General features: G+C 41.1%; 1 protein-coding gene across 47 annotated transcripts in view; it reads left to right on the plus strand.

The window, feature by feature from the left end:
• CACNA1C (calcium voltage-gated channel subunit alpha1 C) overlaps window positions 1-24,385 on the plus strand; it is a 476,569-nt gene that overhangs the window by 393,739 nt on the left and 58,445 nt on the right. For all 47 annotated transcript variants that reach the window (XM_072039979.1, XM_027463118.3, XM_027463184.3 and 44 more), the window contains 8 exons: window positions 2,435-2,541; window positions 3,568-3,655; window positions 4,090-4,197; window positions 4,883-4,935; window positions 5,043-5,189; window positions 5,969-6,170; window positions 6,603-6,761; window positions 8,953-9,063. In XM_072039979.1, coding sequence (XP_071896080.1) covers window positions 2,435-2,541; window positions 3,568-3,655; window positions 4,090-4,197; window positions 4,883-4,935; window positions 5,043-5,189; window positions 5,969-6,170; window positions 6,603-6,761; window positions 8,953-9,063 — 975 coding nt within the window. The remainder of the gene's footprint in view (window positions 1-2,434; window positions 2,542-3,567; window positions 3,656-4,089; window positions 4,198-4,882; window positions 4,936-5,042; window positions 5,190-5,968; window positions 6,171-6,602; window positions 6,762-8,952; window positions 9,064-24,385) is intronic.

The raw sequence follows: 24,385 nt of genomic DNA on the forward strand, positions 1-24,385 counted from the left end.
CAAAAAAAGGAAAGCATCTTAACAGCAACACTTAAAATCAAAATTGTAGTTCAAGTCTTAAATTTCTATACCAGAGCACCTTCCCACCTGTTCAGACTTACAGTAGCAATTCTGCTCCCATTGAAGCAAATGGTAACACTCCTCATGACTTCAGGGGAATCAAAACATAACATAACTCACTGGTGTATTGCCCTGTTTTCCTCAGGGAAGTGTGCTGCATAGTACCTGTTTCTGAGCTTCCTGACGCCCTCCCATTAACTTCAATGGATTTAGGTCACCACCCTTGGATTTTATCCAAGTACAAGTAGGAGAAGAGTGCAAAGAATACTAATATTTAAGAAATTCTTCTGTTATTACCCCATCAGTTCCTGCCTCACAAGTTCCTGGGTTTCTCCAGGCCAGTTTCTCTGCTGCCTTGTATTAAGCACAATCTTTTGCACAACAGAAAAGTTGATGTAAATAGTAAGAAGCAAAAGAACAAATAACTATATGATTATCAAAACTGTAGAGAAACAAACTTCATCTGCCCCCATGTTGCTGACAACACCTACAAGCACACACTGCCATGGTGGAGTCTGATGAAGGTTAGCAAGGTGACCAACTTTGCAATGTTTTGAACATGCCATTGAAGATAGTTATGTCTTGGTTTTAAATGGCACCCAAAGAGTTTTTGTTCAGCATACCAGGTGGGAGGCAGACACAGGTTATATACTGACACAGGTTTGAGAGTCTCTTCTTAAATAAAAAATCTCCCAACCACAGTTTGTATAGAACTTAAAATCAACAGAGCTTCCCCTCCTGATTTCAATGGTGTCTCCTTTTTTTCAAGTTTGCCATACAAAATATAATCAGTAAAGGGCATCTTTACCACCTTTGTTATGGCAAGAACCCCCCCCCCTTCCCGAATCAAATGTGTCTATAAGTATAAATTCTAAACCAAGACGAGTTTATACTTCCTCCCCTTCTCAGTTCTGTCTGACCGATTGATAGTTGGCTCCCTGATGTCATGGATGTTTGGTGAAAAAATTATCTGATATACCATTTGCCCTTCTACCATCCTCTGGCTACCTGGTTGTCACAGGTAGGCATGGCTGGAAACCACTAGTAGCTATGCCATCCTGAGCTACTAGCCAGAAAACTCCCGTTTTAATTTCTAGTTCATCCTTCTCAGCTGGAAGAGTCCGGTCATTGAGGAACAGTCTAATGACGTCTGCTTCAGGTTACTTTAGACATCTAACTTAGATGAGATTCAGAGGACTGAATTTACAAGCCTGTGTTCCTAACCCAGGTAATGAAATGAGATTAGCAGCTCGGGGAATGGGGTTTCTGCAAAGCAGCTATGTTAGATTACTCACTGATGCTAAGGTAGGTGGTAAAAATACGATTATCACTTCTCCCTCTTTCGCCATGCCAGACTCATCTAGTCGCATTCTGAAACTGAGCTCATTCTAAAATTCGGAGTCAGGACCTTTGCTCTCCAGAACTCAGAAGGGTTTAGGTCTGACATTGTGGCTGAGACCCATTTCTGTTTATACTGGCTCTTAATCCACCTCTGGAGCTGTGACATCCTCCTTAGCACCAGCAAGTATTCAATAACCCTTCATATACAGAAGGGGCTGAGCCTCCCCTGTAAAATATGTAAAATCTTTCCCTTCCTCATCTGGGTGATATTCATAATGACTACGTCCACAAAGAGGCTTCTTGGTCTCAAGGAACTATAGAGAACCCTTGGGTTCTGTTAAGAAAACAAAGTAGAAAATGGAACTGCTTCTAGAATAAAAAGGGAGGAAACTGGGTAGAGGTAGGAAAAAGCATACAGAAGTAGCAAACTGAAGAGAACAGGAATTCTGCCTGATGCTTCAGTGCAGCTCTAAAGCATGAAATCCTGGAGGGATTCTGTTCTTTCTTCACCGAAGAAAGAGAGCTCAACTGTCCACTGCAGCTGGTATAACCACTGAAAAACATCACAAAAGAGCCCTTTTTGTTTCGTGTATTTTATTCAATTTAACTAAAGAGGCCTTTATAAAATACTAGTATCATACTCACAAGTGTCCTCTGCCATTGGAAAAATAAAATAAATAAATAAATAAAATAAATGCATAGGATTGCAATGAGTAGTTTTTGCAAACACTCTTTTCGCTGCTTTACTGATTCAGTATGTTATATACTCTGCACTCTAAGTGCGTATTTTTCTCACTGCACCTAGTGTTGGCTTTCCATAGTTAGGTCTTTCATAGTTATCTTACTGTCTTCTTCACTCTCTCTTCTTTCCATGGGGACTCAACTTCTCCTTTGGGGCCTGAGGGTAGATTGTCTTGTCTATGTTAGAAATACCACCCCTACCCAAATATATACTCTGAGCACAACCAGATGGGTTTGGTTTCTGAACAGATGCTAACAGCAAAGTGTGTTTGTGTCGTGTGCCTTCCTGCAGATGACCGCATACGGAGCTTTCCTCCATAAGGGCTCCTTCTGCAGAAACTATTTCAACATCTTAGACCTGCTGGTGGTCAGCGTTTCTCTCATCTCCTTTGGGATCCAGTGAGTGAGCTGTTTTCAATTGGTTGGTTTTTTGGGATAGTAGGGCTGGGCTGGGAGATGATACCTCAATCTCATTCTCTTATCTGGGTAAGATTTTTCTCATGAGCCTGGAGGTATTTTTCTCAGATGATTCAAGAGGCATTAGAATTCATTCTCATGAGGGGATGTGATAATTGGGAAATGCTATACTAATGACCTGGAGGGAACATCTTCCAGAAAGAGCAAATGAGAACAAGAAATTTGATCCATTGGGAATCATAACACTCAGCTTTGTTCCAAGATTTCTGAGTCACTTTATCAGTTCAGGACAGTTAAGTGAGTTACTGTTCCTTCCCAGAGCTCTCATTACCTCTTTATAAAATGGGATGATAGTGATTTGCTACTTCCTAATATACTATGAGTCTTGGTCAATGGAAGATCATCAAGTGCTTCAAAAGCTATGTAAGAATCTGCAGAGCACTGGTGGCAGCATCAGTTGAGCCTGCTTCTGTCACTCCATTTTGTATTAGTTGATTTGCTAATTTGCTTAATAAGTTATAGGACCTAGCTGGACAGTATACCTGTAATGACTGAGTCACCCAGACTGTCCATTCTTCTGTGAATATTTCAGCAGAGAACTTCTATGAGCCCTATCTGAAAATATCTTGTGATGCATACATATTGGAACAATTTCCATTAGAAAGCTACAGAATATTTGGCAACTTGCCTTGCTTATAAGAATAAATAAATACAAATCACTGCCCATGTTGCATTCCCTTCAGTAATACAACAGAGACTGTCAAAGCCAGGAGAACATATACTAGTGCTGCACAGATCAGGAAACAAGACCTACGAAGGTAGCACCAGGGAGTGATTTCCTTATTCCGGAGGTGCCAGAGCAAGTAGAAATTAATTTACTCTCTAGTTATGGTAAGCATCCTAAGGTTATGTAGGACTTCAGATGAGAAAGTGGGTGAAATCCATCTCTGCTTGCAGTCCACCCCCTATATTTCTGTCTGTCTCAAGCTTTATAATACTTTCTTCCAGGTCCAGTGCCATCAATGTGGTGAAGATCCTACGTGTTCTGCGAGTACTTAGACCACTGAGGGCCATCAACAGAGCCAAAGGGCTAAAGGTTAGAAGAGTCTCAAAGCATTCTGTAAAATATAAATCTGAGTTATTTCAGGTTGCAAGGACTTTTGTGACAGTTCAAGTAGTGTTCAAGCCTCATCACAAAAATTAAATGATGTCATTTTCTAGGGTTTTTTATGGGTTCGCAAGCCTTGCAGTATTAGTTAAATTCCTTCCTGTGGGCCTTGTGGGTGCCCAGTTATGTAAGGCTCTGCTGCTGGACCATTCAGAGAGCTAAGCTCTGGAATTTTCCTACCACTCTCTGCCTGCTTCCAAGAGTATGATGAAAGCTGGTTTTCTCTCCCCTTTCCTGAGACTTAATGGGTAATAGTTAAATGAAATATTTGTATTTGTCATTGTAGCCTTGGACTTCACTTCTAGCCAGAGCAACTCAGGACAGTCCTGCAAGTTATCTTTGTTCCTATCTTCCGTTTGCAGCATGTGGTCCAGTGCGTGTTTGTCGCCATCCGAACCATCGGAAACATTGTGATTGTCACAACTTTGCTGCAGTTCATGTTTGCCTGCATTGGAGTTCAGTTGTTCAAGGTAAAACCATTGGACCCATTCATCTAACCATTACACTGAGCTGTTTTCTTGGGTGGGAAGAGAAATATCATGAAAAACCCAGAGGAGGGGAGATGGAATCTTCTGTGTGAAAGACAGTGTAGGACACCCTCATAGTTACCTGGGCTTCTGCTACCAGGCATTCCCCAAAACTGGATCAGGTATTTTCAGAACTGCTGTGCTTCACCTGTAACTGTAAGAAATCACCAGTAACATGAGTAACCCTATTTTCTAAATTGCTTGTGGCATGACAAGTGAAGGGGGCTGTTCTAAAGGATTGGTAATTGCAGGCTGTCTACCTTCCATTTTGTAGAAGATGGGGTATGCCAGCTAATTACTGGAGGTTACTCATTCACTTCCTTACATCTGCTTTTATTTCTGTGCCCTTCACCACCCTTTGGACAATTAGTGTTTGGCAGCGCTCAGGGTACATGCACCTCAGGACACACACAGAAAAGCACTGTGCAAGCAGATGAAAGCCTGTGCTCTTGAACTACTTAGATGCAGGCAACTCTTGATAGAGTTTGTTCACATATGCCTGCAACAGAGCATGTAAACATACCCATAGGAGTTACACAAGTAGTAAGTGCAGCCTTCAGTATATGACCTGCCCTAACTGTTGCACTGTCAAGAAAGGAAGCTTCATTCTTCTTTCTTCCTCTTCAAGGGCAAACTCTACAGCTGCACTGATAGCTCCAAGCAGACGGCAGCAGAGTGCAGGTGAGTCCGACCTTTCCCACTCAGCCCATTTCCCTGGCCTCACGCTCTCAGGGCCTGGCACTAGAAGTGCAGTTCTGTCACATTCTCTCTCTCCTCTCCACCCACAGAGGGTACTACATTACGTACAAGGATGGTGAGGTCAACCAGCCGATGATCCAGCCCCGGAGCTGGGAGAACAGCAAGTTTGACTTTGACAACGTCTTGACTGCCATGATGGCCCTCTTCACTGTCTCGACCTTTGAGGGCTGGCCAGAGTGAGTGCTTCTTGAGATGATGCAACACGAGTAATGTCCTCATTCATTTCAAAAGAGGAAACTCAGAGAACAGACTTTCCCATTCTAAGTATTTTAAAAGTCTAAAACATTATATGTAGCAATAATAGCAGCAGTCATTGTAGTACTGGGTACGTAGCAAATTCCTCAGGACCTGTAGGAATTGTGGTTCCTATACTTGTAAGCAGTGTATAGCACTGTCTCTGGTTCTCAATAAATGTTTGTCAGTAGCAGCAGTAATAACAATATTAATACAAATATTATGTACATAAAGGGATATAAAGCACCTGTCAGGCACTTACCAGTATTGCTGTGTGCTGCAGGTTTCCCCGTGGAGCCAGTGGTCCACTTTGAAATACAGCACTGCTAACTGTGCAATATGGGTAGACACAGGATATCTCACCAGGCTGTCCTCTCTTTGTCACAGGGGCTGAGGACTCCCACAGTTCCACTCAGTCAGAGTGACATGGGCATGCAAGGTTATCGTGGGGTTGCCCCTGAAATGGGTCACAAGGTGATGCCAACAGCAGTGTTAACAAATGTTAAAAGTGCTGAACAGGTTCAAACATATAAAGTCAATAAAAGCTGTATTCTCTCTTTTGCAAGAGTTTATACTCAGATCAGTGCAAGTCAGTGCATCTGTGAGTGAGGTAATTTTGATACAATCTAAGAAAATCACAAAACTGAATTCTATAACATCACCTATAAGGCCTCATGACAGCTGCAGATTTTCTCTGCATTGGGCTCCTGTTTGCTTTCAGGTTGCTGTATAGGTCCATTGATTCCCACATGGAGGATGTGGGACCCATCTATAATCACAGGGTTGAGATCTCCATCTTCTTTATTATCTACATCATCATCATTGCTTTCTTCATGATGAACATCTTCGTTGGTTTCGTCATCGTCACATTTCAGGAACAAGGAGAACAAGAATACAAGAACTGTGAGCTGGACAAGAACCAGGTAATTTACAATAACTTACTGCCACTAAGGATAGAAAATATGTTGAGAATAAGCATTTAAGAGAGAAATATAACCATAGAGGGACATGTGAAAGTGCCAACAAGATATAAGCTGGCTTCACTACCATCTTTAAGAAATCTGACTTAAAAAATCTTGCTGTAAGATTTGTACAAAGGACAGTATTTACTTTAAAATGTGTGCTGTGCCATTTGATTCACTGATATTAGATGAAAGTGACAGCACTCTGTGGTTAAAGTAAATACATATGGATCTCTACAACAGGTAGAATATATGCAGATTAGAAAATCTTCTTCCAGGCATTGTCATTTCAGAAAATAACTTGGAACACATTGTGCTTTTTTATATCTGGGAGTAGCTGATCAATCCCGTATTGTGTTTTTGATTTTTAAACTTACCCTGCCTCTTTCACAGCGCCAGTGTGTAGAATACGCCCTGAAGGCCCGGCCTCTGCGGAGATACATCCCTAAAAACCAGTATCAGTACAAAGTTTGGTATGTGGTCAACTCCACCTATTTTGAATACCTGATGTTCGTTTTGATCCTGCTGAACACCATCTGCCTGGCCATGCAAGTAAGTAAGCAAGCAGAAAACCTCACAGGTGGTGAATTATTAGACCTTATTGAGGGAAATGTAGAAATAACAGAGGCTGAAACCTAATTTCACCTTCACACCATATGTTGAGGGAGAGGAACATGATAAAAGGCATTGTACTGTGTTCACTCATGATGATATTTAGTTAGAATTAGGAACCTACCTCTCCTCTTTGTGCTAATATGTGATGCTTCCAACAATCCTGTTTATCTTGTTTTAAAACAAATTTTTAAAAAAGTTATATCACTTGTCAATTCAGTGGCCTCTGCAGTAACACGTGACTTCTCAATTCTGACTTGTCTCCTATGAAATGCAAGAATAAGCCTTGAACTGTCACTCATCTAAGATCTGAATTTCAATTTTTAGCCTTTTCTATGTTAAAAACTAGGGAGCAAATAAGCTGGCAAACAAGGCAATCAAGGAAAGTGGGAATTGAGGGTCCCTATTATCTCTGTTGTTCTACATTAAGAATCATATAAATTTGTTGAGAAAGAACCTCTAGAAGCTGTATTTTCTACTCCATCACCACAAAGTAAGATCAACTCCACCTAAAGTATTTCTTGATAGTTGTTTGCCTAACTTGCTTCACTAGTGATGCTACTGATTGCTCTACTACCCACTACACTGCATTCATTCTCCTTAATGTGTGAGGGTTTTCCAAACATCTAGTGGGAATCCACCAAAGAAAAATCTGCAGCTGGATCTACAAGAATAGCAAATAAAGGTAGTAGATTAACATGTGCAGGTGGAAGAGCAATAAAGGGCAGTAAGACATAACCTTTACGAAGTGGTCAGTTAACAAAAAGGAAGTTCTATGTTCTTTCCAGACAGGGAATGAGCCTGTGTAGACACAAACAGTTCTGTACATTTACCCAAGCCTGCCCTTTCCTGGCTTGTTCCTTCCACTCTGCCTTTGCCCTTGGTCTCTATCGCCTTCCTTTTTTGTTCTGAGTCAGTCCCACTCTTCTCTCAGCTGCAGCATCTACTGCTATACTGTCATGAAGCAGCAGAGGGGAGCTGTTAAGTTCACTTGGGAGCTTTGGAGCATGCTCAGCTGCTGTGACATTGGGGCATGCACAGGGCAGATAGATCTAGAAGCTGGTGAGATGTTTGTGAGCCCACAGGCAGGACAGCATCTTCGGAGATTCTAAGTCTATATCCATCCCGAGAAAAGCACAGTTTTTGAAAAACTTACGCTTTGGTTCAAACTTAGAAAAGCCACATTCCAGTAGAATTCCAAGGTTTTAACCAAAGACCTGCAGGTACTGAAGTCTTTCAAGGAAAATGTCACGAGCAACTTTGAAAATTCCTCAACAAATCCTAGCCTGTCCTTCATCTGTATCTGAATTGTTTTAACTAAATCTCCTTTGAATAAACCACCCTGATCCAATGCAGAATAGGAAAATTCAGTCCAGGTGGTTAAAAATGTCAAAATGAAGCAACTACAAACAAGGTATTGTAATATGAACTGAAAAACAACTTTGAAATAAGGTAATGGGTCCCAAGTATAAAGATTTTGAAATAAGGATATGAAAAATGAGGTGGCAAAATCTGCAGAAGATATTATTTGAATTAACAGATGACAGAGCGTAACTTCATAAGATCTTAATAAAGTTAAGTGAATGGTAGCATGATTGCAAATTTAATTCAGAGTTGGCAAATGCGAGATAATGCATATTAGAAAGATACGATTTGAGCTGTTCATGTACTTTGCAGAATCCTGAATCAAGTGCAATTATTCGGGGAATGTCCTGATATCATTATGAACAGCTCAGTGAAACCCCCTGTTCACTGCACAGTAGCAATCAAACAAAAAAAAGTAACCCAGGTGTTAGGGAAGGGTAAGATAACAAACACAATTTGAAAGTGTCTTGTACCATTATGCAGATTTATAACCCTCAACTGGAACGATAAGTGTGATTTTGGTAGCCCCCAATCAAAAAGATTTTTTTAAAAAGAGATGAGATCCAGAGTCAGATTATAAAAATGGCCAGAGGTATAGAAATGCTCATGTTTGAAGGGAGATGGGAATTCTAAATTGAAAAAACGGAGCATGCTGGGGTTTCCTTTAGATAACCTTGATGTGGAGGGAGATTAGCAGTAGTCCTGTGGATAACCAACTAGCTGGCATGTCCATTCCTCACACTGCTCTCGGGACACTGTTTTTCAGCACTACGGTCAGAGCTGCATGTTCAAGGAAGCCATGAACATCCTCAACATGCTTTTCACTGGCCTCTTCACTGTCGAGATGGTCCTGAAATTAATCGCCTTCAAACCTAAGGTAGGTGCTTTAGGTGTAGAGTTTCCCAGCCTCTGTGTGTGTGTGCATGTGTGCGGGGCAGCTGTGAGGAGAAGGAGGAGGTGAAACTCTTTGATCTATCACCCCACCGATAAATGAGCTGGACAGTTGCTCTCTGGATTGGAGTCTCATGTGTATTTAATAACATTTTGACTGGAGAGTAGACATGCTAAATAAATAAATAAATACGGAAAAACAGCGACACCTGCTACTAGAGAAGGTTCCTAGTTCTCTGTTTTCATTAAGTTATAATAGTGACACTATGTTAAGGCTATAACATGTTTTCCATGCTGAACATTATTCTGATGTTCTCTCTGACTTTCTTAAAATGAAATAGAAATATCATCCTATGAGTAGTCTCCTGGCCTAAGTGATGCTAATCAAGCATGACTCATTTTGGGTTATGAGCCTTTGAAAAAAAAATGTTTCTTCTGGGAGGACTATGGCTTAATGCTAGTTTGAATTACTTTAGTTTTGAATTCAAGACTTCATTGATAATACTCAGCACCCTAGAAGGTCCTGAAAGTATTGTCCTGTCCATTGGGCCATGGCATTCTGTATCTTGAAGGATACCTTGAAATGTTAAGATTGGCAAATATTGTCTGAAACATCAGTTGTGACTAAGATGTCTTTCTCGTTAAACATGTAGAGGTTCACTGAAGTTAAGAGCTCCCAGCTCTAAACTAATATTTTTTTCATCCTCAACTCAGAAACATTGTTCTCCCATTCTACTGAACTCAGTCTTTCTCGTTATTTCTATGTTGACTTTACTGCTACCTGGCCTCTCACCTTCTTCCACAGCATCTAGGAATTCTTCTAGTAGAGTCACAATTTTGTATTTTTTCCTGAACCCGGTATCACTCTCCTTTCTGAAATGTAGTTCTCTTGAAGGTTAGAAACATCTCATGCTGTCCTTGTGAAGGACTGACGTTTTTGTGAGATCTCAAACACTACATTGGGAAATTTAGACGTATCATCATCTGTTTCAGACGGGATTTCAATATTCAGGAGGGATCTACTTTTCACTTTTGACATTTTGCATGGTCTATTAGTGAGCAAATCTTCTGGCAGAGAAAAATATTATCTGCACATTGTATACCCACAATTGTATCTCACAGGCTTTGCAATTCTCTTCTGATTTCATGGTTCTACTTTACAAGAGATTCTTAACCTTAAGAAAGATGAGTTTCTCTGGCAGAATTTATTTTGACCATTTAGGGATAGAGTCCAACCACTTCAAATATTGAGCTCTGTACATATGCAGGAAAAGCTTTACCTGACATGGTTGCCTCTAGCAGTAGGGAGCTGGACTTGATGATATAGGAGGTCCCCTCTACTTCCCACGCCTTACTTTCCCATGTTCAATCTCCTTTTCAAGTTTTGCTGCACCACAAAGAGTTAAGCAAAATCAGCTGAAGGCTGATGAGGGTGTATCCTCCAAATAGAAAAACACTGGAACAGATTGCCTAAAGATATTGTGGAATCTCTATCATTTGAGGTTTTAAGATTAAGTTAGCCGAACTTTTCCTTAGAATCAGTTTAGGAATGTATAATCTGCCTTGGGACAGGGGGATGGACTAGATTATGTCACAAGATTCCTCTCAGCCCAATTTTCCACGATTTTGTAATTTCCAATTTGTATCTCCAGCTACTACAGTATAGTAAAAGTGAGTATATAAAAGAAGTTTTCCTTGTGACCAGAATAGTGGATTATTAATAAAGTCTTCTCAACTAAATATGAGACACCAAGCTCAGATTGGGCCCTGCCCATCCTGAAAGAACAGCCACATAAAATAATAAATCTGTTTAAAACCACAGTCTGGACTGTATGCCAAAAGTAGTTCAAATCTATTTAATTAAACTGTCTTAAACTGATAGCTTAATTAAATACCTTTGGGAAAATAAACCATTTTTTAAAATGGGACCACAGGTTTTACAGGGAAGAAAAACAGGAATGAGCTTGTGAAAACAACTAGTACAGCAAAAAGTAGTGTCACCAGTATTGTATTCACACTGGATTGTGTTGAGTACCAGTGCTTTGTGTAACTTGCCATTCAGTACAAGGATTTGTCCTGCAGCCTTCATTCCCTGCTCCTTATTGGCCTAACCTGCTCTCCAAAGGAAACCACCTGTCTCAGAAAACTATTTGGACCAATGTGGACCAACACTGGGGGGCACAGTGTGCTCATATTTAGGCTCCCCCTTTTGGACTGAACTTGAACCTGCCTAGAATATGTTCTGATGTGGGAATCTCTCAGCATGGAGAAAATTGTTAGCACAGCCCTCTGCTTGGCCTAATCCTGTGTCCTCCTATCACACAAGATATAAAATAACCTACCTATATTTGCAGATGGAGGTTGTCCCTAGGAATAATGGCTGAAAACGTCCAGAAAGATTTCACTGTGTCACCTGGGTGAACATCACTTTGGCAGTCACCACCCCCTACCCTCTAACCAACCAAGTTCACCAAACAAAGAAACGAGATGCAAAATGGTATTTTAGTGTTTCCCAGGTACCAAACGGCAATTTCAGAATGCTGAATGCAGAAATGCAGAATTGTCTGCTATTTCCAGAGCAGTAAAACACAAACCAGACTTTAAGCTCTTTTGTTCAATTTGATTTTGTGCTCCAACATCACTTTTTTTTCTGTCTGAAGAGTACCTAAAGTGAAGAAGCTGTAAGCTTGTTGTCAGTAAAACTGACAAGAAAGCAGAAAACTTAGGTAGCTGAAGGTGTTGTGTTCTTGCCTTAGTGGCAATACCCAGGAGAAAGTCGCAGAACAGAACTGAGCACAGAACTGAAGGTGGTGAACTCCACTCTATTTTCTATGATTTTGCAGTGCTTAGCCCAGCAGTGGATGCAGCAGCTAACCCTCCACTACAGCAAGCAGCACACTAACTGACTTGTAACTCTGAAGCAGCTGCCACAGAGCTTTTCTTTGCACAGTCACTTCCTAAAGGCACCTTGGAATGAATGGTCTGCAGCAACAATACGGGATCACATTTTTTTCCATCTGTGCAAATTAGAACAAGCTGCTGTTTATTCATACCTTTGCCACAGAGAATTGCTAAGGGAACTGGGAAAGATCTCTGGGATGCTAAGAGCTGCTACCACCCTAGCTCCTTACAGAAGTCACCATGGGGACTTGCCTCATGGAGGGAGGTTCCCAATATGCAGAATTCCTGCTGCAGGCAGTGGTGTGGTGCTCAGTATTATATAAAGTAATAGCAGTTTATTGCCACTACAATACTACTTACTGCTTATGTAATAATGGAAGAGTTGGCAGTCTCTGAGTGCACAGATTTTTTAATGCACACAGTTTTTATTCCTTTGCTCATATTCTGTGAAGAGATGTGTCCTGCTTATTTGCTGCTCCTGATAGTGAAGGTGAAAAAAAGCAAATATACAGTCAGATGCACAGACGTTAAGTAGGAGCACATATCTGCCTGACTGCAAAGATTCGATTGGGATAATCCAGCCCTGCAACTAGTCCTTATGGTAAGAGCAGAGATATACTTATTGAAAAGCCAGCTGTAGGAATAAGGAGCCACGTCTGAGACAGGGCTCATCTTCTAACACTTACAGAAAATATGTGAAGGAGGTGGAAAGGCAAGGGTTCTCCTAACTAAACATGCTGTTATTTTGGGGGTTGGTTGCTCTAGTCAGCTTTTTATTGGCCATCTTCTGTGAAGTGTTTTGGTTTGTTTAGTCTCCAGGGAGGCTGTAGAGAAGAGGGGTATGTTAGCTGTAGTAGCTATCTGTGGGTACAGGTAGCACATGCTGGGCAGGGGCAAGGCCAGCCTCTGAGAGCCCTCGTGTTTCTGTGTGATGCATTTTGTGGAGGAGAGGATCAGTTCTCCCAGGTTTCTTGCAAGATAAATATAAGTACAGTATAAGACAGCTCATCTGTGTCTGATGCAGTCTTGGCAGGAGGGTGTGCTAACAATGCGCAAGAGAGATTTGGGTTGATTAAGGCTGCTGATATAGAAAACATCTACTACATGCCCTCCATCTCCTTACAGAGTATTAATGTGCTGCTCTGAAGCAAAACTCCCAAATGGACCTGAGTGTTTGTCTTGGCTAAAGCGCATAAACTAATTCAAAAGTAGTTACTTCAAAGAGACAGTCTAGAAGTAATGCTGTTGAGCCAAGGCCTTTTGCTGCTTTGTTTTTCTAATTTTATAAATTCTCCAGCCCATCTGGTGAGCTGTTTTCCAGTTCCTGCATGGAGAAAGCTGCTGCTACTTCGTGCATTTTCCAAAGAAAACTACTGAAGGGAATGAGAGGTGCTCTGCTGTCTGGTGTGCTCACAGTTACCACTGTCCTAGCTTCTTAACAATGTCACCGCAAGGAGCGGTCTACAAAGGACCAGCTGGTCTACAAAATCTGCCTGGAATTTATCTTTTCAACTTACAAAAAATGACTTAAAATTCCTATTCATATGAAGCTGCACCATCTGTCAACATAAGTGCTAATATGGGGATGGATTCTCCTGCAGGAATTTCAGATCTTTCCAGCTCCCGGGAATGGGTTGTTTTACTGATGAAACGTATCTAATTTTATTTCGGGAAATATTTCATACATCCTCCTATTAGCAAGGGCAGGACTAGTAATCTGAGAGTTTTGGATTTTCTACCACTGTCTCTGTCATCTCAAAGCACAGAAGATATACCAGTGGAACAACTCCCATGCATAAAGTAAAGCACACGGTCATATATTTTGTCAAATCCAGGTCTGTGTGTGGAAAGGGAATCTTGGGGATTTCCTCTGTGGAATTATGACTATCAGAGGGACTACAGATCACAAGTCTATTCCCCTTGCCAGACACTGTCAGCACCTTTCTTCCCTGGGTGTTTATGGATGTTACTTGCAAAGCAGCCTGTAACGACGCCATCTGTCCTTCCTCAGATAGTTAGCTCGGTCCTTCATTTATCACTGCTACTTTCCTCTGAATTCTTGCCATTCCTTAATGTCATTTTCCTGTAGCAGAGTTCAAAGTTCTGTGCACTGTTTCAAACAAGTTTCACATTCAGTACAAGGCACATAATCCAATGTGATCCCAGGAAGGGCTATGACCCTCTGAGTTGTGGAAGTCATGAATATCAGCCATGATTATTTCTTAGTCTCTGCTTACTGATGGATCTACCTGTCCTTAGTGTTTCTTTCTCTCCTGATGTATTTGCCCTTCTTTATTCCTCTTTAAGCACCTCTCACTCAGCATTTATCATGCATTTGATGCACTGTTATCTCTTCTCAAACCTGCACAATGACTCATCTGTTTTTGTTCCCTTTTTACTACTCCATTTCTAGTACATTTATGCCTATAAACAGATCTCTGAGCAGTCTCTCCTGAAGTCACACTGGCTGCCTCATACTACTTACATTCTTCTTTCTCACTAAGATCATAATCAGTCATTCCTTGATCAGGATAGAGGCTCCAAGCAACTGAGATTTATATTCAATCTATTTACTGCACCACTGAAACAAGGTGGGTTAATTTTGGAAATCTAATGCTTTGTGTAGTTCTCCATTCTAGTACCTTCAGAAACACCGAAACAGCTTAGGATGCTGCCCCAGCACCATTCATCACAATGTTTTATTTCTCCAGCTTATATGGAGAAAACAAAGACATTCTGCACTGATATAAAAATATCAGGAAACCTGGTTACAATTATGTGGACTTCTGCCCACTGCTGAAAGCACTGCAGTTCCATCCAGCAGACACAGGAATCATGTTTGGTTAAAAATCACATGGTCTAGGATGAAGTATAGTGGTATAAATTAGTAGTGTAGGTTGTGTAAATGTGTAGGTAGTATAAACAAGCCTTAATTTTTGTTGGGTTATCCACAGGCTCAGAAGAAGCCATGCAGAGCCCACGGTGCAGATAGCTGCCTCCCTCTCATGGGCTTCAGATACTCAATTCTGGTTGTCAAAGGTCTCTTTGTAGATTTTGTCTGCTGCCTTTGGCAGGTTCAAAACCTAAGTAATTGGTTTCTAATTGTTTCATCTCCTCAGCTTCAGTGTTACCCTTTCTGTTTCGGGCAGTCAGCATCTAGACATAGAGTATTTGCTGATTGATTGCTTACTCGGCGCAACAGGAAGGGCAGTCTCTAACTCTGCTTCTGTTAGAGTATTAAATGGCAAAGGAAGGGGTAAGAAAGCTTATATATTTCATGATCTGTGGGTGGGAAAAATATACCTCATTCAACAAATAGGAAGAGTGAGCTCAGTTTGATGATGATGGAAAGAAGCAACATGGAGAGAACTAGGAATAGTCAGGTAATAATGTATGTGAACTGAAGGAAGTGAGAGAACTAACTCTACAGGAAGAACAATGTCTGGGAGAAAAGAAGAGGGAAACCAAATCTGGATGGGAAGAAAAGCCATGCACAGATTATAGAAAGTGGGAAAGGACAGAATATTCCTTAAGGTAGAAAGAAACAGAAAGAAAGAAAAAAAAAAAAAAAAAAAGAGAAAAACAAATGAAAACAAACAAACAAACAAAAAATACTCAGACAGAGGAAGATATTAATAAAATGGAGAAATAAATGATGGGACAAAACAAATGGAAGGAAAAGAAGAACAGGAACAAGGATGAAAGGGAAAGTGGACATGGAAAGAGGTTTTTTAAAAAAATGAAAAAAGAGAATTAAAATCCATAGCTTTTAAGCTAATGAACATCTTTTTGTGTTTCAACATTTTATTGAAGTTTTCTGGCAGACATCCCAGGTCTCCATGTTCAAACACATCAGTATCTCAACCACAGAACCTTCCTGCATACTGTTTCATCAAAATAATTTGCAATAAAAATCAGGTGCAGTGTATTTCCCCGCTTCTCTGGAATAATCTCAGCTCTGTTTTAAAAACTTAACAACAGCATGATTCCCCATAAATGTTTTTCTTTTTTACCCCTTTTTTTTTTTTTTTCTGGGTGAGGTCTAAATACATTTAATATTCCTCTGCATCTTTTATATAGCCAGTAGCCCAGCTGGAATTACTGCCAGCTGCTTCAACAAACCCTGCAGCTAGATGACCAGAAGTCCCTGGCATTTCTGAAATGCATGTCCAGACACTGCACAGTATGTATGCAGCCAGTGTGGGCTCCCAAAGAACTGCTCATTCAGGCCCAAGATTTTCGGAAATACACTAGAAAAAGGAAAAATCTTAATTCCTCATTACTTAGACGTCTGCTTTCTCTTTATTGTGATTACTTGTCTGCCAGGAGTTTCATGCATCTTGCATGGCATATATGTCATGTGGAGAGCAGACCATGTAGCCTTTTGTTTCTGTAGGTTTGGGAGGAAAAATGAGCCTCTTTTCCAAGTGATACTGAAAATACATGTACTGTATGTCAGAGCAGCATGTTTGGGTGACTTTGATGTAAAGTCAAGAAATAATCATAATAATGATTGTGGACATAGATGATAAAGTTATCTCAATCTTTTATACACATTTGTGGGTTGGAACAGGGGGTCATCAGGTAGACTTGCTTTTTGATTCTGCTTGCTTGATGGAATTTCTATCTGCATTTTGTCCAAAAGAAAGAAAAGAGAGACTAAGAAAGGAAGTGGGTCTTTTGCAGCACAGTCTGTGCCACTGCCCTCTTGAAGCAGCCTGGCTTTGAGACTACTGCAGAACGTGGAAGGGCATCCCACTAGCCCACGGCCACAACACTGCTGTTATTCCAGGCCTTAAACTGAAACCATTCAGGAGTCTGTTCTGGAGATATCTGACACAGAAGTGACAATGAAAAGAAAAAGGAACCACATCCTGGTGTGTTACTGTGCCGACCCGTTAAGTTAAACAGTGTACCTGATGTAACTGTAGAGCTTTAAACAACAAATTCTCCAGTTTAGTGCAGAAAAAGAAATTTGCATCAGAACGCTCAGGGATTAGGTTGTTTTAGTAACAATTTCCACAAATGAGGAGTCAGTAAGCAAATAACTGTGAAAGTACAGCAAATCCTCATTGATACTTCCAGATTTCACTGAGTCCCTCACCAGTTCCTGAGTGTGTGTGGGAGGGGAAGTCTGGCCATTCCCAACACTTCAAAGAAAAGGAAAGTAGTGCCAGACTAAAGTTTTTCTATTGTGCATATGCTTATATTCTGAGATGGCATAGGCGTGACTCCACCTAAACAAGTCATGCAGTGTGAAAACAGTTGGTAGGTGAATGTAACAGAAGAAACTAGACTGATGATGAGAAGTGAAATTTTGCAGTAAATCCTAGCTCATACCTCTTCTGGAATCTGGGTCAGAAAGCATCAAAGTCTTCCTTCTGAAGGCTGGTTGGCATCCTGAATGAAGTATGCTGGTCTTTCCAATTTCCTCCTGGAAAACCTACATCACAGAAGGGCTACATCCCAGTTGGCTTCTTTGTTGTCACTCCCAAAGAAGAGGCCAAGAATGAAATAAGTGTACAGAACAAATTTCCCTCTTTGTGCAAAAAAGTGGTCCTTTCACGTCATGGTAGAAACAATTGATGAGGGGCAAAAAGGCTATTTGATCTGCTGCTTCCCATGTTGCATTGTTTAACTGCAGGATGTTCTCTTTTTGGAGGAAGAAGCCAACAATTCTCAGCACGCAAATAGATCCTTTAAATATTGTTTTATAGGATGTGTGACATTTCTAACACTCATCAGCTAGAGCTGTGTGATACTCCAGCTTTCTGGAGGATCAGTGGAGAATTCAGCAGGCAGAAAAAAATGTTAAAGAAACCTCGTAAGAGCTTCAATGAGAGAGGACCATTTCCTTCACAGCAAATGTACCCAGAGAATTTGCATATTACTGCAACATTGTGACAGATTTATTTTCAGTCTGGCACTTGAGGGTTTTAATGTCATTATAAATGATCAAAAATAATGATATGACTGCACAATGCAACAGTGTGGGAAGTGCTGTATTAGCTATTACACTTAATTATTTAATATAGAAAATTATTCACACAGTGTTAAAAGCCCAGTGGGATGGTGCACTGGGGTCTCATTCACAACAGCACAGACAGCGTCTGCAGCAGCATGTAAGGGAACAGATCCAGGGAAAAGCAACTTGCTCTCACTCACAGAAGAAAAATCCCAACCTTCTGTCACTTCATGTAAGGTTATTTTAAGGGGTCAAATGTTCTCATGGATGTGAATCTTCTTTTCAAGAATGGTACCAGCTAACAGACTGTGGTGCAGCCCCTGTTAAGAACTGTTCATTGGTTTAGGAAACGACATTTCCACTGCCGAGTGGTCACTGGAATGAAGTCAAAGAGAGATGACTTCTCTTCTCTGCCATCCATCTGGCGTTTGTAGGATTTTGGAGACTTTAGTTTTCTATATTCCTGCTTCCCCGAGTGTAAATGAGAGTAACCACACTCCTTCTGAAAGTTGCGATTGATGGACTACATGAAAGTAAGCGTTGTTTTGCTAACTGCTCTAATCCATATAAAATCAGGCCATTCTGGAAATGGAGATAACTTAACCTCCATTAAATTTACCTTTAAAAAAAAAATAGATACCAGCCATATCTACTAGCCTGTTTCTGGGAGGCCGTGCCTTTCTTCCAGTGAGTACCCACTATCCATGCAGCAACCATGGCAGAGTGGTCCTAGCCTTTTCCCATGGTGCATACAGAAACAAGAGAAACTAAGTCCAGCCCTCTATTTGGAGTGCCTCTTCAGCCATTTCCTGACACTGTCTCATCTTCCCACACAGTAAGTGGCTCATCAGACTGAAAGATTGAAAGATTATGTTCTTACAGGTTTTGTTTTACTTCTTTTGAATCATTCTTCCCTAAGCTGGGATGTCAGTCCTAATTTAGAAGACAGACTGTCTTAGGTAGCAAAGCCTAGCCTTTTGCTCTTTTCATGACACTTTTTCGTGTTGGTGGTTTGGTTTATTGCCTTCATAATTTATTTTTTCATTCTCATTGAGACCTACTTTTTATAGACTTTGCAAAGTCTTTGAGTATTTACAACTCTTTCCTAATGGAATTTGACAGCCAAATTTTCACAGAATCCATTTTGAGATAAATGATCTGTTCAGGTATAGCAAGCCATCACATTCACTTTTCAGTCTTTCCAGTAAGACTGGTATTGATTTTGTTTCCTTTTGCTGAGAGCAAGTCTGGTTTTGATTGTGGGACAGTGATTGCTAAACGATTGGTGTAATTATTCCTCCTAAGGAAAAGAGTCCAACTCCTCACAGGGTATCACTGTGCTACAACAAACCTGTAGGAAAGCTAAGAAAGTTTATTTCCCTTTTTCTAGGTGGCCAGCAGCATTGATAAGAGTGCTTTCTGTTATTTTGGCTTAATTTTCATGCATTTATGCCAAGGAGGCCTTAGGCATTACTGTTCTGAGGCATAGCTCACCCCTTCTTCAAAGGCAGCTGAGCGCAGTCCAGGCTCTTAGCTCTGACATCAGGGTCAGCTAGTTGAATCATCCAGTTTCAGCATGTTTTGCTGTTTTCATGTCCTTAGGCCTACCCAGCATGTTGCCTTGAAATTCCCAACAGTAAGAGACGCTTCCATAATACATGCTTCCATATTGCCTTCGTGCTGTTTCTGCCCCAGTCTTTGGAGGACCTGTGACCATAACATCGCACTTTAAACCTCCCATGTGGTTGAGTGCAGCGTACTACTAGCCATTTTAGGGGAGATGAAATACGGAGAGGTGTGAGATAACTGTACCACCACATAGGTGGGAATGGAGGGGCTCAGGAGAACATCTAGAAAATACAGTTCTGGTGGAACGATATGGGTTGCAAGATCTGGAAATGGGAATTCCCAGTTCCTAGAACTGGGTGTGATGAAGACTTCTCTAAGCATGTCTCCACAATGTTATTGATTATGTGTAGGTGTAGAGAGCATAAAAAAAACATTCTAACACAAGAGATTATGTACTTCCAGCCTCTGTAAATGTGTAAGCTTATAAAACAGGAGTTAGGAATCTCTGGTCAGGCAATGGTGGTTTTTTATTCTTTTAGTTCTTTTTTTTTGTTTCTGTGTGGTTGAGATATTTGTCCACTAGAAGTTGTGAGACTAGTAACTCACTTTAGGATCTACAGGCTCTCACACAATAATCAGAAGGTGGTCACTTTTAAGCAGTAACAAGCTATCTTAGATTTGTACCAGTGACCTTGAAATAAACATCTGGGATCTTTATCCAGATCACAGAACCGTTCAAGTCCTACAGCTCCTTTTGTTTCTGTCAGTGTCCAGTATGTCCAGACAGGCTTTCAGGCACCAAGGGACACCTGTCTGCTTTCACTGACATCTTTATGTGGGAGTTGTGAGAGAGAGCATGAAACAGAGTGAGAGAGGATAAAGTTAAATATCAACATTATTGAGCACCTATCTTGTTCTACAAGTTGGTCTTATTTGCTTATGGAATAAGCAGAGAGAGGCAGGAGACCTCTTCAGAATGAAGCACACCTTTGGAACTGTCTGGGGAGCTGAAAAGCTCCTCTCCTTGCCCCCTGTCTGCAGAAAGATTTGATGGAGTACAGGGGGGACTTGTGCAATTCCCTGCAGCAGTGACTCATTACAGTGACTGGTAGGTGAACTGCAGGGAGCCTGTGTCTCAGAATTAATCCGTCAATGGATGAGAGCTGATAGATAGTATGCAAATAGATGCTGTTTTCCCGCAGCCTGTCAGGAGCTTCAAGCAGCTGCATCCTCCACTTTATTCCTTCTCTATTAGCTTCTGCTAATTTCTCTGATTGCTGTTACGGCTAAATGGTATCTCAGCATAACAGAACTTGCATTATCTCCATTTGGTAGCAGCTATTGTAGCTTTGTAAGATTTCTCAGGTTATATGCGAATCTCTCCAAGATGCTGTGAGAAGGTATGCCGAAAGTCACAGTACTGTGTAAATGTCAGTTGATTTTATTCTGTTTTCCAGTGAAACTGTCCCTTGCAAAAATTCTTTCCAGGAAATCCTCTTTTAATGGAGCCTGAAAACTGACTCTCACAACTCCAAATAGAGTGCTGCATTTTCAGAAAAGAATTCACATATTAAGCATCAGCCAAACTGTGGCAGTTCATCCCACTTTTCAAGTCACCAGCAAAGTCTGCTTTGGTGCCCTTTACGATCAGCAGGATATTTTTGATAAGGAATCACACTGAATATCAATCAAGCCCTTTCTCTCCTTCCTATATACTCTTACTCATTAAGATTAAAGTTACTTTTTGCCTTTGAGTATGTTGGTTCACTTCAGATAAGTGGTAGCAAGGTTCTTCTGTCAGTTTGATTCCCTTTTAGGCCCTGTAGTTATCTATATGTCTCATTTTCTCAGCCTTGATACTTCCTTTCTGTATTCATACATGCATACATGCATGCAAGCATGCATATCTTTCCCTGGTATCCTAGAACACTGCGAAACCTTCTTCCACTGGAGTGTATCTGACCCTTTCAGATGCTCTCCAGTGCATTCAGATCCCACCCAGTGAACACCCTTGGCCCTTGCTGTGCTCTTCACCCTTAGAGTCTTTTCTCTTAGTTTGGTTTGTTTGTTTGTTTATTTAATTTTTGCAAAGCACTTCATATGAGACAGAAATTAAAACCTGGGACTTAGCAGACCAATAACTCCATGTTAATTAATACAGAAGTGACCCTGCAGCTCCCACAGGCCTGGATGCTCGTAACCCAGCTGGTACCAAGACTCAAACAACACCCTTCCACTGAGGATTTCTGTGCTTCAGCATAGCTGAATGGCTCTCCAGCCCCCTCCTGTTCTTATTATGGTTCCCAGGTGACTCTGAGCTCAGACCTTCAGACAGGCTCCAGTGGGTGATTTCCCTATTGTTAATGAGGCTTCTTAGATACTGTGTTTAGGATCTCATATTCACAGAAAGTAAAGGAAATGGTCTCCAGAGATTTCAGTGGTTCCATTAGTACCAAAACAAACCCCAGCTTCTTTGATAGCTAATCTCAGTGACTAGGAAACCTAAAAATGATTGGCATACTCATTCTGAAATGCTACAATGTCTGCTCCCCTCGCACAAATGAGATTCCATTCCAGTCAGCTACTGCATATTTATGCTCAGCCTTTCATTAACATATGGATCATGTGATGATTCACTATTCTTTGCTACCTTTGGGGAAATAAAAAATGGAAAAGAAAAAAAAAAAGTGCTCTAACGGTGGGGTTATTTCATGCTTTCTGAATATTCAATCCAATCCTCCTGGTCTCTTTCTGTCCTCCTTTCTCCCTGAAAGCTTCATAGACCTCCAGAGAACTCCCACAAGAGAGGGTGACTACCCTTCCCCAGCATGCCCCTTGGGCTGCCATAATGTGACATGAAATTATACAGCTAAATCAGGGTGAAGTGTCTCCCTTTAAGGGTAAAATATGGTATTGCACTCTAAATTCCTGTACTGCAAAAACAAACAGTGCCATCAATTCATTTCCAGTCAGACCTCCTTCCCCTTGGGAAAAGTACACAGAACTTTCTGGTGGGAAAAATCCTTTGGAAATACAACCTCTTTACTAGAGGGAAAGCTCTCCCTTCATTCAGCTTGTCTGTCATTAGCCACCCTGGTATGCTCCAGTGAGGTACTTTGAGGTCACAAGAAGCAAGTCCCCGGGGCAGGGGTGTAATTCACTCTTAATATGTGCTCATAACTCCTGACAAGATTATGAGGTCTGAATCAAACCTGAGTAATGGCCATTTGTAGGTGAATGTCTCCAAAGAGGGTAGTGTTTTAGGAAGGATTCCACTACCTTGCACACAAATGAAGCATCTATGTTCTCTGTTTTCTTTAAGCTCTCTTACTGTGAATAACATCTTCCTGTTTTTCACCCTTCTGTTTGAAACAGAGGGAGCAGGTGAGGAGGAAAGGAAGGTTTTAAAATTCATGTGTTTCTTTAATTCAACACTAGCACATTGGATGTGGGGTTGAGTAAAACTGCATTCATATCCGTGGTTCCTCTTGATCATTCAGCTAAGAGGTACAGGAGGAAGAGGAGAGCTCTCTGAGTCCACCTCACAGCCACACAGTAACATGCGATGGTGCTGGTCTTCCTGTGACCCCAGAGCAGGCCAGCCCATGACTTTCAAGTGAGGAGCTGGCTGATGAGACTCAGCAGAGCATCCCAGGGGAAAGAGCTCACAGTGTAAATCTGGAGAAACTCCACAGAATTTAGCAGTGACTCCAGATACGCTGTGGTCTCACAAAACTCCAAAGCAGCTATTTGTGATAGCAATGAAAAAGGGACATTTTCTTTCCAGGCCTGAATCTCTCCTGAGATGTGCCAACTATGTTAATGCAATGTCATTGCTTCTGGTGAGGTTACATTACTGCAACTGGGAGCAATGCTGAATTCACTGGTTGCAGTGGTCATCTGAGGACAGGATTCTCTGCTGCTTGTTGCCTGGGTTTTGCACCAGCAGCAAATGCTGGTTTAACAGCTGCAATGGCTGTTGGGCTTTATGTCCAAAGTTTCTCCGTAAAAAGAAACTGTGAATTTGGTTACCCCCAAATTATTTTTTACAGTATGATGCCAATTATTATAAAAATAGTAAAAATAACCACGTATCCATCACCACAAATTTTAAAGTAGAGTCATCATTTTCATGGGAAACGCATGACCAACGTGTCTTGGATCCCCACCCTTGCAGCTGCCCAAAAGCAAACTCTATTTTTTTGGAGTTGTTTGGGAAATCCTTAGTAGTTCCCAAACCGTTCAATTTGAGAAGGAAAGGGAGATAGCCATGCTATTCAATGCCTGTATTAATTTGGCATGTAAGCCGTGCCATTGCCTTCAGCAGGAATGCACACATGAATGGGGCAGGAGGATTGGGTCTGTTTTCTACTCCATTCTCTTTGATCCTCCGAGTGTCTTCTCTGCCAAGGTCGCATCAGGCTGCAAAGGCACTTTTTGCAACTCTGTATGATCTGTGTCTGTCCCTTATTTATTCAAAATGCGTTTGCCTCTACAATTTAATCTGCTGTTCTCTCCCTCCCCTTCCTCTTGGTGAAGTCTAATTACAGTTTTATTCCAGGTCCATCTGGTTGCTAACGATGCTGGACATCACTGCTGAATTCATTCTAATATTTGTTGTGTATTTTCTAGGCTGGACGCTGAATAATAATATTCTCTGAATTTGCTTTTGCTCCTGTTTCCTTCTTCCCTGTTGTAGCTAATTGTGTAGTAATGAGTAGTCATGGGATGATTATTCCTCCCAGTGTAGATCTGCTAAGATTTGCCGATTTCAGATTGCAGGCTAAAGATTTTTTTTTTTTCCTGGTATTGAGAAGACTTCAAAGTCCTTTCTGTCAGCTCCTTTTACTGCTGTGGAATCACATGGGCAGTG

This window comes from Anas platyrhynchos, chromosome 1 (genome assembly GCF_047663525.1).
Source record: "Anas platyrhynchos isolate ZD024472 breed Pekin duck chromosome 1, IASCAAS_PekinDuck_T2T, whole genome shotgun sequence".
NCBI lineage: Eukaryota > Metazoa > Chordata > Aves > Anseriformes > Anatidae > Anas > Anas platyrhynchos.